The sequence below is a fragment of the Electrona antarctica genome (genome assembly GCF_951216825.1).
Source record: "Electrona antarctica genome assembly, chromosome: 11".
NCBI classification, from domain to species: Eukaryota; Metazoa; Chordata; class Actinopteri; order Myctophiformes; family Myctophidae; genus Electrona; species Electrona antarctica.
The window spans coordinates 26,994,762-27,008,431 of record NC_136792.1 but is presented as its reverse complement, the minus strand read 5'-3'; the positions used below and the strand labels follow the sequence as shown (position 1 = coordinate 27,008,431).

At 44.0% G+C, this 13,670-nt stretch overlaps 1 protein-coding gene across 1 annotated transcript; it reads left to right on the top strand.

The window, feature by feature from the left end:
* Nucleotides 1-12,837, top strand: znf296 (zinc finger protein 296). The gene is made up of 3 exons (XM_079514695.1): nucleotides 1-273; nucleotides 3,327-3,650; nucleotides 8,880-12,837. Exons 1-3 carry the CDS (start codon nucleotides 219-221, stop codon nucleotides 10,700-10,702), a joined length of 2,202 nt encoding a protein of 733 aa, XP_079370821.1. The 5' UTR covers nucleotides 1-218; the 3' UTR covers nucleotides 10,703-12,837.
* The last annotated feature ends 833 nt before the right edge of the window (nucleotides 12,838-13,670 follow it).

The window sequence follows — 13,670 nt, the reverse complement described above, 5'->3', positions numbered from 1 at the left end:
GAACTTGAACACTTTCTGACTGCTATCCTCCTTCCTCGCACGCTGCGAGTCCTAACAACGTCCCCGGTAGTGCGGTAGAGTAAACCAGTCACGTTTAGTCGTTTGATTACGGCCGATTGAGTAACTTTGCGGAATAATCCTAATTAGACAGGTGTCGATCAGTCCCAAGTGCTTTTGGATACACCGGTCCAATATTGACCCGGTGCAACAAGGCAGAAATGTCCAGACGCAAACTTGGAAGTCGACCACAGCAGCACCTGAGTGTAATTCAAGGTAAGTCCGCGTGACGATATTAACGCATCAAATCAGGCGAAAGTACGAAAGTCTTAATTACATTAAATAGTTTTGTGCACACGTTTTGGATATATAGGCTAATAGAAATACAGTTCAGACTACAATAACGATTTAATTGAGTTTTATTAAGATGTATTTACTTTGGCTTTTTTGTAGTTAGTTTGCTTATTGTGTAATGTCGGTGTTTATTGTCTTATCGTAAGGCCAGGGTAAAAACAAAACTGTTTTGTTCAGGCTACACCTTGATCAAGTTACTTTGTTGGTCTACTTTGTCTTTATTGTCTGGGACAATTTCCTCATTGCTTCATTCTTAGAATATGAGACAGACCTAGACCAGTTTGCCTACACTTGTAAGACTGGCGAGAGTGTCCAGCAACAGATATATGTCTGAGATCGTTGGACACTTAAACTGTATTAAGATATAGCAAATATACACGCACGGGCCCATATTGCTGTTTACCATATTCTTTCCTTTTTATTATCACATGCTTTGATCCTACTCAAATTTATCAGCTAACACTTGATGGTGACCAGAAAGGACAGCGTTGTTTACATAGAAATTCGCCTGTCTAACAAACAAGAGACATAGTTCTGCTTTTTGTACTGATATCCAACGGAGACCAGTGGTGCGTGCGTATTTGACCACAGCAGGCCCCGACTCTACGCGCTGTATGTGCAACCGCGCCTTGCATGTCTGCACAAACAGCAGCAGCCCTGAAACAGGAAAGGTGACATTTTTGACTAACCACCGGCAAGATCCACCTTTCAACTGTACTGTCTGTACCTGTCCTGTACCTTAGCCGGCCGAGCCTGGGCAGGTGTATTCAGGCCAGGTAAGGTGTGCCCCTCACCGTTGGGCAATAATGTTATGACTATGAGTCACCCCCACCCCCTCCTCATCCCTCCAAACTGACAAAGATATCACTGACCTGAGGCCTGTACTAGCTCTAGCTGTGAGATTGTTTTGCAACGGACAACAGATCTTTCTAGGCTATAGTTTGCTATAGTCTGAGGTATATTATTCTCATGTTTGAGGCTATAGATTCGGAGACATGGCACATATGGCACTCAGGAGTGTTTATTTTTCAATATTATCATCAATCCTCATATTGTTCACATTTGACTGCTTTAACTCTCAAGGGTATTTGTTTCGCACACGCGTCATGAAAGTGAAAAGTATAGTGTGTTGTGCTTGTCTTAAGCATCATCTCAAAGTCAATATTATTGTGAACCACTAGGCTGTGAATTGACACGTTCAATGGGGGCCAGCCAGCCAGGTAGTGTAAGCTGTCTCTAATTTTGTGTGAAACATGGATCAAGATTCAAGGTGAAAGCTGTGGTTCTCACTCTTGATCAAGATGCTTAATTTCCATTACATAACAAAAAACAGTATTGGTACTAACTGTAGGTAATGTTGAATACTTCTGATCTCTTCTGGGTTAACAACAGGAAGTGGGCAGTGTTGGCTAGCCAGATTGTCTTCATTGCTTTAGAGCGGGGGAGGCTTGTAAGTGAAACTAGCTCTTTGATAAACCCAGACAGTTTCTTGTGCTACAGAATAGGTCCGCAACAGTTTATCAAACTAATCAATACTTTTTTCTTCATTTTTTTTAATATAATAAAATAACATTCATATTTTATCCCTATTTTCATGCTATTGTCATTATGGGCCAAAAGATTCAAAAATAATAAATAGCCAAGCTCACGACATATTTTATTACTAGTTTGATTAATATAATAATCGAGAAGTGCAGTTTTTTATATTTTTAATGTTCATCAACATCAACAAATGGACAACCAATTATTTGTTCTCAGCATTATTTTAGATTTTGTCGCACAATGGTATCGTGCAATGCGACAAAATTTGCAGCTCTGCTACTGACTATGTTTGACGTCTGTGTATAAAAAAGAACACACACACATACAGTATGCATAAGAATCTTTGGGAACAGGTGCATTGAAGAAAAAAACACTGAAACATTCAAGCTTATAGCAAGAAGTTTAATTAGCAGACAACATTTTGATCCACCAAGGATCTTCCTCAGGTCTTCATTTATCACCGTTTGTACAACTGTGTTGCTTATGATCTTCAACAACAAAAAACATGATGCATCCAATTAGCAGTTGATTGACACATCGTTATATAGACTGTCACTTGAGAAGCAATTACAATACAGAGTGTTAGGACTACAGAAATATAAACGGAAAACATACAATACAAAATCACATGATGGGTAACAATTTAGGTAAATATCACAGACACAAAATGTACAACTTTCCATTACATACAATATACTACAACATATCATTGCTGTTGGGGATTAACCATGTATAAGGAACGGTTTTGGACATACAAGGTTTCCACCCGACAGCAACGATATGCTATTGCTACTGAACATATCTTGGTGTCCTTTATGGGGTGCATACTTAGTTTAGACTAGTCATTGGTTAGACATGGGTTAGGTTTAGGTGTGCTGCCCTGTGGGAGGTTAGGTTTAGGGTGAGGGTTTGAGATAGGTTGTAGTTGTAGGACTAATGACTGGTCTAACCAATGACTAGTCTAAACCAAATACTGTCTAAAGTTTAGACACTAAACTAAGTACTGCACCCGTCCTTTATAGTTTCTATAGAATTGTGATTACAATAGTGGCTGTGAGGACAAAGTTGATATGGCCAGGGAAGTGTTCACTTCTCATTACTATAATAGTATTTGACCACCCCTCTCAGGACATTAACCTCACATCTCCATATTTGAATTATTTATATTCTTTTCGTAAATTAATGCCCCACTTTATCACATATCTATAAGCTCACAATGCCTCGCAATGCAAGCGGTTGTATTCTCACTATTTTATTTAAAAAAAAAAATATATATATATATATATATATATATATATATATATATATATATATATATATATATATAAAAATAAAGGAATGCTTTTGAGGACATGAGGTTTCCACCTGAATTGTCATTAATGTTACTATTGTTGTATGCTAACCCTCTTCTTTCCCTCTTTTCCTTTTCCCAGATGACACAGCAGAGGACACAGAGGAGAAGCCTGCCCCAGTGGTCAGAGTGCGTGATGAGCATCGTGACCTCCTGACCTGTGGGCAGTGCAGTCATGCCTTCCCTCTTGCCCACATTCTGGCGTTCATCCAGCACAAACAGGGAGGTTGCCACGCTCGCAACCAAGCCCCTGACGCCAGCACCCCTCCCTCACCTGCCGGCCGGGCACAACAGAATCTCAGCCACGCTCAGTTAGGGGCAGGTTTTGTTCAGCTGAAGAAAGGGACGGCCAGGGACAGGTCCTGGGAGGTGGGGACAAAGGTGAACGTGGAGCCTGAAAAAACAGGTGGGTGATTGAACAAGGCAGGTTGCTAATTAGTAGTGATTATGTTTTTTTTGTTTTGTTATTTTTTTTTAACCGTCCCATCCCACCCCCCACCCCCCTCGACCCCATACTACATAAACTGCTCCCTCCCAGTCCAACTCATTACTTAGGCGTTGCCATTAGCAGGCATGCGTGAGTTAGCGTCGCACAAGCTAATTGTGTGGAAACGAAGTGTTCTGTGGGCCCTTAAGATTCCCTGAGGGTTCCATGCTGAGCACCTGAGCTCCGTAGCTCCTTTCCATCTCCCTGACTGTGTCTCTTAGGTGAAGTGGCCAGGTAAACACCCCCCCCCCTCACTCTATCTCATTACATTATAAGTGCAGCCTGGACTATAGCTTTTCTTTACAGGCTTTCTCCGTCACAAACAATATGTACCTGATATGTGTTTTAAAGTTAAGTTAAATAAATTACTAAAGCCACAGGTTACATTTTGAGTAGGAACTGGGAAGTACTCTCAACCTACAGTATGTGAGGTCTACCAATGTGAGGGTTTGCACTCCTCTCAAGTGACACACGAATAGAGGGCATTGCATCATGCACAGCTCTATCCCCTCTGCTGTATCTTCCACTGTTCTGCCCTGGGCCATGCCAAATGAACCCCTGGGATTCCGTTTGAAGGAGGCAGAAAGACTGTTATCAACATCATCATCATCTCTTTTTTTTCTAATTCATTATTCTTCAGATAGCACTTTCATCTTACTCTTGACATTTTCATCCTCGATCTTGGGTATGTTGTGAACTGTCTCCTCTCTCATTCTCAGTGAGTGTCATAAGTTGAATCTTCTCTGTACTGCTATTGACAGTATTTTGTTTTATTTTATTTTATTTTATTTTATTTAGCCGAAGTTTATTTTATGGAAAAAGCCATTCGTGTTGAATGTGGGCCAAGTCATAAATTACATTGTGAAGCAATTGAAAGAGAGATGTGCTCAGCTATCTTTAATGTTAACCCACTTGATAGCAGCTATTTGAGTATGCCTGGACTAGAGATTCACAATGATGCCTCTCTGTAAAGTCGTCTTTGTTTTTATCTTTTTCTCATTATGTCTTGTAGGTCACTTGGGCTTCTTATCCACTTTAACCCTTTATATTAAGATTTGTAATTATAATAACATTTTCTAATGGGGAAAATGGACGATCTACAAGCTCACATCGCATCACATCATTTAGCTTGTCCGTTGCCTTTTGCTATTTGTCGTATGATGAAGGATCCGAAGAAAGAGAAGCAATAGCACTGTGGATACTGTCAATAAATATCACATGTCATGGCTGAGGTCAAGCCAATCAAAAGAGTAAAAGTTGAAGAAGTTATAACAACATTCCTTTGGAGAACAAAATGCAATCCAATTAGTCCTTCTAAGTCCCTCCCCTACCAGTCCTAATATATATATATATATATATATATATATATATATACACACACACACATTTCAGTAGCAAGAGCATCAAAATGTCTTCTAAATGGGGAACGGTGGCACAGTCTGTAGTGCTGTCGCCTCACAGCTAGAAGGTCCTGGGTTCAATTCCCGCTGGGGACGCTGTGGGCGCTGGGGGCGTGTTCCCTCCTCCACGTCATCAGTGCCCTTTCGAGGCGGGGTTGGCCGAAAGGGCCTTTCTGTGGAGAGTTTGCATGTTCTCCCCGTGTCCCCTAGGGTAGGTACCCTCACAAAAAACATGCAGTAGTCCTGGTCTCTAAACTACCTCTCCCATGCCAGCCGGGGCGCCTGATGGAGGGGAAAGGAACTCATCGGAATAACGTGTTCCTTCCACGCGCTATGTCCGGCCGGGGAAATTCCCCCCTGTCGGGTGAAAAGAAGCAGCTTGGACTCCTCATGCATAGAAGGAAGCATGAGGTCAGTCCGCTGCCCCCCCAGGTTGGCAGAGAAAGTGTAGCGCCCAGGATTACATTAGATAATTGACACTGGGTGAAAAAAATGCCAAACGTACAGTCCCTGGATGCCAACGATGAACCTCTGCCCCAAATTCTCCAGAACGGCCTGTTATAGCGCCACCAGGAGGCCGACTTTTGAAAAACACATTTTTGGATATTCCTCCAGATTCTGTCCAAAAATCCTGTTTTTCACAAAAACCCTCAAATGATAGCGCCACCAGGAGGCCACAACCTGCCCTGCCCTGGTGGAGACCTGTGCCCCAAGGGGCACTTTATCTAGTTAGTATTATTGCCATCACCTGGGTGGGTCAGTCGTGTAACTTTCTCGACATTAAGCCGTGTATATGTTCAACAACACAGCCATGTAAAATAACATTGATGGCTATGAGGTGGCGAAAGCTTGACCTGCATAGCTAAACAGTTCCTGAACTATTTGGATTGGCATTGGACAATCGCTTTTTGGGGTGGGATTTAGCGAAGGGCTAATAGAGCGTATGCGCATGCATGAAGTGAATGGCAAATCGAGTGGTAAAGTGAGTTTAATGTCGTTTAATGCAATCAGATAGAACTTTTCTGTTTGGATGTATGGGCTGTCAAGGCCAGAAAGTCGTTTTTTGACACTCAGTAGGCGTTCCCGCATAACTTCCGGGTATGATGATGGTGTTACGCGCATACCCTCTATTGCAAATACCTCATACAAAAGTAAATCAATGTGTTGTGTGTTGTCTTAGTTAAATGGTCATTGTTATTTGAAGGTTATGCTCTATTGAGGTTGAAAAAGGAGATTGAAGGAAGAAATTAATGTTTTTAGTTGTCAAATGCTTTTAAGGCAGTGGTTTTCAACCAGTGGTCTGGGGACCACCAGTCAAAATATTCGAAGTCTTGGGTCTGAGAGGCTAGATATTATCAAATGGTGGTCCGTGGCTCAAATGCAGAATAAATAATGGACCTTGGTATGAAAAGGGTTGAAAACCACTGTTAAGGTGTGACTTTGCACACCCTTCACACACGTTTTGAAACCTTCTCCTTGTCTCATACTCTCTCATGTAGTACTTCCTTCCTTTGCGTAACGTTCAGGGGACTGCTGTCTGCATCGTTTCCTTCTGTCCACAACCTTTCATGTTTTTTTTTTTATGATTCACTATCTGTTCATCTCTCTCTTTCACTCCTTCCTCTCTGCCTTTCTCTGCACATCTGAGTTTGGTTGTTGCTGGTGCCCACAGGCTTATATAGTAGCAGACCTACCATGCACTACCAAAGAGTAACTCGTTTTTTAATAATGCAAAACAATTTAATTTAGGATTAAACTTTTATAAACCTATCTGGGTTAAACTATGTTTGAATTATTCCCGAGGATCGTATACATCTGCTATTCTATATCCAACAGTCATACTATATTTGATCTACATCTATTCCTAATATACTGCAAGAATGTTTTGGGAGGCGTGTGGAAATATACAGACTGGTCACAGAATAACATGTACCGGTATTAGGGTTATAGTGTATAGTAGGATGTAGATGCAGACCTTTTTTGGTGAAAACACTGATTTTATTAAGAGGACATTACATTTAGCTTATTATAGCTTTTCTATTTGCTACATCATACTGTATGTGTCCAGTAGTGCAGCTGGAGGCTCAAACACTGTTGTGTGATGTTCATCTATCTTACTGTGGGAGGGAAATTGAGCATCTCGGGTGAAGGAAAGCGTGTGTGTGCGTGCGTGTGTGTGTGTGTAGGATGGGGGTAGTGCATGATGGATTATGGAGGAGCCATGTGCATCTGTCTCATTCCTTTTTATTTATTCTCCTTGTTTGTTTTTTCTCATCTCCAACATCATTCTTCCCCCCATCTTCAACGCACTCTTTCGATGTGCCCTCTTTCAATTTCTGCATGCCCCCCCTTCCTCCTTCTTTTCTCCTCCCTCTGTCTCCCTAGGGACAAGAGATTCTGCCTGCTGCTCGTTAGTGCTCCCAGCCAATCTGCATTTTTAATTAGTAGTTATTGCTTCTGCTTAATATTCAAGTGCTACCCTGGGCCAAATGGGAATCCTTACAAAAAAAATGAGAGCGAGCGAGCGGGGAGAGAGAGGGAAGGGAGGGAGGAACGAACGAAAGAGAAACCGACTGGGTATTGTGTTTCACTCCAGGACCCCGAGACAAAAGCCCCCCCTTAGGGAAAGATTTGGAGGGTTTGGGGGTGGAGGAGTGGGGAGAACTGGGGTTGGAGGATGGGTCTGAAGTACAATCCAAAGGGGTGACATATTTTCATGGTGTCTATCAGCCAGCCCCCTGTACTACTTTTTATTAAATTTTCTTTTTTATCTCCCGAGTCCTGATCTACCTCTCGTTTCTTTGATTTCACATGTCACCCTATTTCTTTTTTCCCCTTTTTTAAAGTGCTCAAACTTTTCTTCTGTTACTCCTCAGGCTAGGTTAAAGGACACAAACACCACAACTCCTCTCCAGACAGAGAGAGAGTGAGGGAGGCAAAGGGAAAGAAACAGTTGCTCTCTTTTTCATCTTCTCTCTCCAAACCCCCCCTCCAGTAAAATGCAGAAGGATTTGACTTGAGGAAACATGAAAGAGGCTTATAACAGAGTCGGCTTTGAACCTCTCCTATAAAAAAAGAGAGGGGGAAAAACTGTTTCCCTCACAATTTTAGGGATCTTCTCTCCAATTTTGATTTATGCAGAAGGCCTCATTTGTCAAGCAGGCTGAGTCAGTGGCTGATTTGCATAAAGAGTTCGTTTTCTCCGTTCTGCTAATTAGCAATTTGCAGCTTAATTGGAGTGGCTCTTGGTGAGGAGACAAAGCTATCCATGTATCCATACAGAAATATGTCCATATGTATTTCACGACCCAGCTCCCCTTGCTTGCTAGTCTTTGCTTCTTGGAGCTTCTGTCTCTTTTCTGCATTTTGATCTCTGGCTAGGTCCTTTACCCTTCTCTTCTTCCTTTACCCTCCTTCACTTTCTTCCACCACCTCTCAAACAGTCTGAAAGTGTACACTTTAAGAGTCAAATTAACACTCTTGCATTTTATTATTGTATGACGAGTTTCTTCTGAATTAACTTTTAGATCACTTAATGTTGTGTACCATTCGACCTCCACTGTCTTTCGAATGTTAGGTCTTTTCTAACATGTATTCACTTAATATTTCAAATACTCACAGGTATACAGTATACTGTTAAATATTTTAAAGGTCAATATCTTATGTTCTAAACATTACTTTTGTGAACTACTTTTAGCGACTGATCAACCAAATTGCCTAACCACACTCTCTCATTCATGTTTTGCAGCAGCCGATGAGCCCTCCTATTTCACCTGCCAACAGTGTGAGGGTGTGTTCCCGTCTGCCTGGACGCTCTTGCAGCATGCTCAGCACACTCACTCCTTCAATATCTATCAAGAGGATGAGGAGGACGGGGAAGAAAAGAGACGAGGAAGGGGAATCCTTAAACGCCACAAACCTGCCGCCACTTTGGACCCACGCCACCTCAGCCAAGCCCTGGCCTCAGCCTTCCAGCCATCTGCCCTGCGTCTCCATCGCCCCCGTCAGACTCAAACCTCCAACCCTTCCTCACAGGCTAACATGCAGCCTCTCAACTTCTCGGTGCGGCTGAGGGAACTGGCGGAGGTTAGCGGTACCACCACTACGGGTGGCTTGGTGCTATCTCCGTCCTCCTCTCCGCCAGTGGCGCAAACGGCGGCCCTCCGGACAGACTTCCCCTGTGAGCTGTGCGGCCAGGCCTTCCAGTCCCTGCGCAGCCTTTCCGCCCACCGCAGGACTCATGCCTGCGAGAGGCCCTACCACTGCGGAGTGTGCAACGAAGCCTTCTCTCAGAGCGGCCAGCTGGCCCGCCACATGAGGAGCCACCGAAGAGAGGTTGGGATCGTGGGTGGGGGCGGATATGAGCCGCTGGATTTGGGTATGGGAGCAATGGAGGAGGATGCAGCGAGGCAGGGGATGAAGGAGAGGTTCCTTTTGCAGGCGACCGGGACCATGGGAGAGGGGGATATCAGTGGCGGAGTAGAAGTGAGGACCCACTGTCCCTCTGAGCTGGACCTGAGCCTGCCCAAACAGCTCTCCACAGGCTCGGGTCTGATTCTCTTGACCTCCCAGCTCAGACCTCCGGATAGGAACCTGCTCATGCTGTTGCAGCGGCAGAGGGAAGGCGGGGAGGTTGGAGAGGAGGAGATGGAGGGACCGGGCGAGCCACAGCACACCTCTCCCTGTGCCAGCCCCTCTGAGGGGTCCTTGGAGAGCGGGGAGACCGGGGGCAGTGGGGAGAGTGGCATCGCCAGTGGGAACTGTACCCCTAAGCGACCTGAGCCAGGTGACATGAGAGTGAAGGGAGCCGGAGAGTGGGAGAGTGAGAGGGCAGAGGTCATAGAGAGAGAGAGGGGGTGGAGCTCAAGTACTGCCAGTGAGGTTGTGCAGGAGTGGCAGTGGGAGAACGATCGTAGGAGCAGCGGAGGAGGGGGAAGCAACGGAGGAAATGGCAACAATAATAACAACGACAACAACAACAACAACAGTGGCAATCCAGGCAGGAAGAAGAAAAATGAATCCTGCGAGTACTGCGGGAAGCAGTTCCGCAACAGCAGCAACCTAACAGTGCACAGACGTAGCCACACAGGCGAGCGTCCGTACCGTTGCGGCCTCTGCAGCTACGCCTGCGCGCAGAGCTCTAAGCTAACACGCCACATGAAGACGCATGGCGCCCGTGGGGCCAGGGCCCCCTTTCTGTGCCAGCTGTGCGCCGTGCCATTCACCGTCTATGCCACCCTGGAGAAACATCTGAAGAAGGTTCACGGTCTGAGCCACGCCAGTGTGGGGTCGTACGCACATGCTAGCACCATCGACACCGTGAAGGTGGAAGAGGAAGACCAAGTGGTGGTGAAAACGGAGGAGGAGGAGACCAGTTTGGATCGGGCAGAGATGGAAAGCAAGATGGAAAGTGATGTACCAGTAATCCAGAGAATGGAGGCGGAGGAGGGGCATAATGGACAGAAATACGGGGAGAGCAGTGGAAGTCCAGCCATGGTGGAGACGGGTGCTGGGGATCTCCTATCTGATGGGGCTACAGACATCAGTGTGGCAATAACTACTGCTTCCTAAGACCCCTGCTCATTCCTGTACACAATGAAATTGACATTCAATTGTCAATGGCAGACGACTGCCCTGCCAGCAATTTGACTGATTCATGGAAATGGAATCATTTTGCTCCACAATCCAACAGGTAATCAATAGAAAATGTTTAATGCAATTGTGCTTAAAGAAGAAACTGCAGAACTATAAAAGGTAGCCTGTCATCACTGTTCCTTCTGCTTGCTTTGAGTTACATGTGCAGTAGAACCCATTTATTCTGTTCACAAAAGTATGCCAAGCCGCTGGTAGAAACTAAGTGCCTACTTTAGACCACAGAGCAAAACTAGAGCATGTCATTTGGTAGGGGGATTAACAGAACTGTTGAACAGGAAGTAAGCCACCACAGTCCACGCAAACAGGAAAGCACTGTGTTCTGACTACGAAACTCAAATAAATCAACCAGTTACAACTTTGGTGACAAGCCAGCCACAGGTGATGTGATCACACATGGGTTCCGTTTAAAATAACAGACGCTCAGAGAAGATCAGTATGTGATTATTTTTTCATCATACTGAAACCAGTTGCATCAGCAGAGAAAAGTCAAGTCCTGTCACCTAATTGTTCCACAAAGCCATGGTCCCCTCCTGTCTGGAAGACCATTTAAAGACTAAAGATGTTTGAACAAGAGGAAATTAATCTAAACACTTGTCTGCCTGCATCTTCTCAGACTCTGCTTTTTAAAGGCACTCGGCTGTCACAACACTTGTCACTTAATGTAATGTTTACAGGGCTCACGAGGCCTCGCAAGTCTGTGTCTGTGTGACAGTACATATGGATGTTTCCTTTTTGGTATATTTTATAAATGTGAATGAGACTTCGAAGTCTCAGCTACTGATGGTTCATGTCTAGCTTCTATGCATAAAAAAATGCAACTTGACATACATGTGAAACGGGTGTGTTTTAGTTTTCTTCTCTGCTTGTACTTTTGTGGTGGTGTTTTTATTTTCCTTCACATTGTTTACATTTGTAAAGTGTTGAACTGCTTGAAGCTTATGCATGTGTTGCTGCCATTTGAAATGTTCAGTACTGTTATTTTTTGCTTGTGTTTGAATTAGTCCTTATTTATGCTCACTGCATGTTTAACTGAAAAGTCTATTCACTGCTGAACTACAGGGTTGAGAGATTCAGTAATGGCTAGCGATTGGTGGGAGAGTTTTATGGGTACCACCAAATGAGCACTTGTGTGAATGAGGGTGTCAACGTGTGCTTTTCTATGTGTGTTTGTGTATATAAATATATACAGGGAAATACTCTGGTAACACTTTACTTGAACCATTTGTCCTACCATTTAAAAAAAAGTGTGACATAAAACATAATCATTACAGCTAATGTGCCCACACAGACGGTCAACATGTATCAACATTACTCCAGTGCAAACTAACCAAACAGCCTATTGTATCTCCAAGAATTCTTGTTAAGTAGCAGTAGTCGCTCAGAGCCTTTGCCTGATGACCAAAATCCAAGGGGGAATTCCGCTTTAGGCAAGTGGAAAATATGTTTCCTTTCCAAGCGGTAGTCCCAGGTTCGAATCCATGGTGTTACATACAACATTGCAATAACAGGACATGGTTGTGAGGTGTAGTGTTACCAGATCTTTTGTGTCTACTGTGATGCATTTATAGTACCATTTATGGATTTCTATTTACACTCATGTCAGGGAACCCCTATTTTTTTGACACCTCGTGAAGAAAAAAACAACAAAACTATAATAAGCGCTTTGTATAAAAATTATGGGGATTGATGTTAAAGATGGATGTGGGATGAGTGGAGTGTTAAGCCTAATTTAATATTTTTTCAGGGCAACAACACACATTCTTAGTTTGAAAAACAGTTATTTTCGTATGTATAGTATAAATTTGGCCAAACTGTTCAGTGACCAATGTTTTGTACACTGTTGTACGCTGTTGCCATTATAATTATTATGAACAGCCTGTCAGTCCTTTATGCCTTCAACATGTTTTTCCAGCATTCCTGGTTTTGTCTCTTCTCCTCTTCGCCAAACACTTAACTATTGAGAGGCTCAGCTCCACTGTCTTTGTAAACTTGACACCATTTTGTAATTGACCTCGTCACGAGGAGGCTTAATAAAGAAGTGAGGCAAGACATTTTCTTTTGCGTATATTGTGTATGCTGCACATTTTCTTTTGAGGAGCTCCGTGTTGGATCCCACAGCTCAACATTTAAATACTTATAGTCACAGTGCTTGCGTTGAAGGTTGTCTTATAGTCAGTGTTTGCGTTGATGGTTGTCTTAGCAGGGTGGCTTATTTCTCTGAGGATTGCCTGCCATCAGCACTGACTTGTTTAATGTTTTATGTGACTGTTGGATGGGAGACCCTCAGTCTGTTTACATCCTTTTGATGTTACTGTCTTTTGTGTGTGTGCGTGTACGTTAGATTGGGGGGGGGGCTGGCGGCGTTAGGAGGATGGTTGTTGTTTGTGGGCATGTTCCCGTGGCAGAGTGGGATGGTGATGGTGGGGGTGTCAAGGGGTTGCAGTAATTGCTGACTCCATTTTAAGGGCACAAAAAACTCTATGCCAGCATCTCTGGCCTTAACCCCACCCCCTCTAATGGAAACCAAGCTCTATGATCCTTCTAGCTCATTAACAGCGAGCCTTTTAATGAGCTTTCAACAGGGTGGGGGCAGGGCAAGTGTGTGTGTGTGTGTGTGTGTGTGTGGAGGGGGGGGCTGGGGGCCATGGCACCAGATGTAAACACGCCCACTACGACCAATTACCATTGTGCTGCTGAAAATAAGGAGGAAGTAAGGAGAGAAGCGATTCACTGGCTCCTTGTGCCCAGATGACTTAAGTTGATGCCCTTCTTTCCACAAAGAGCAAGACAGAATGGAAGACAAGGAGAGAGGTGGAGGGATGGGTACTGTACAGGTAAGCGGGTGTGGGACAGGTGAGAAGTAACCACCTCTGCTGGTCCCTCT

Coding starts and splice junctions, on each gene's coding strand:
- znf296 (XM_079514695.1), top strand. CDS start 219: ATGTCCAGACGCAAACTTGGAAGTCGACCACAGCAGCACCTGAGTGTA. Junction 274..3,326: donor GCACCTGAGTGTAATTCAAG/GTAAGTCCGCGT, acceptor TCCTTTTCCCAG/ATGACACAGCAGAGGACACA. Junction 3,651..8,879: donor CGTGGAGCCTGAAAAAACAG/GTGGGTGATTGA, acceptor CATGTTTTGCAG/CAGCCGATGAGCCCTCCTAT.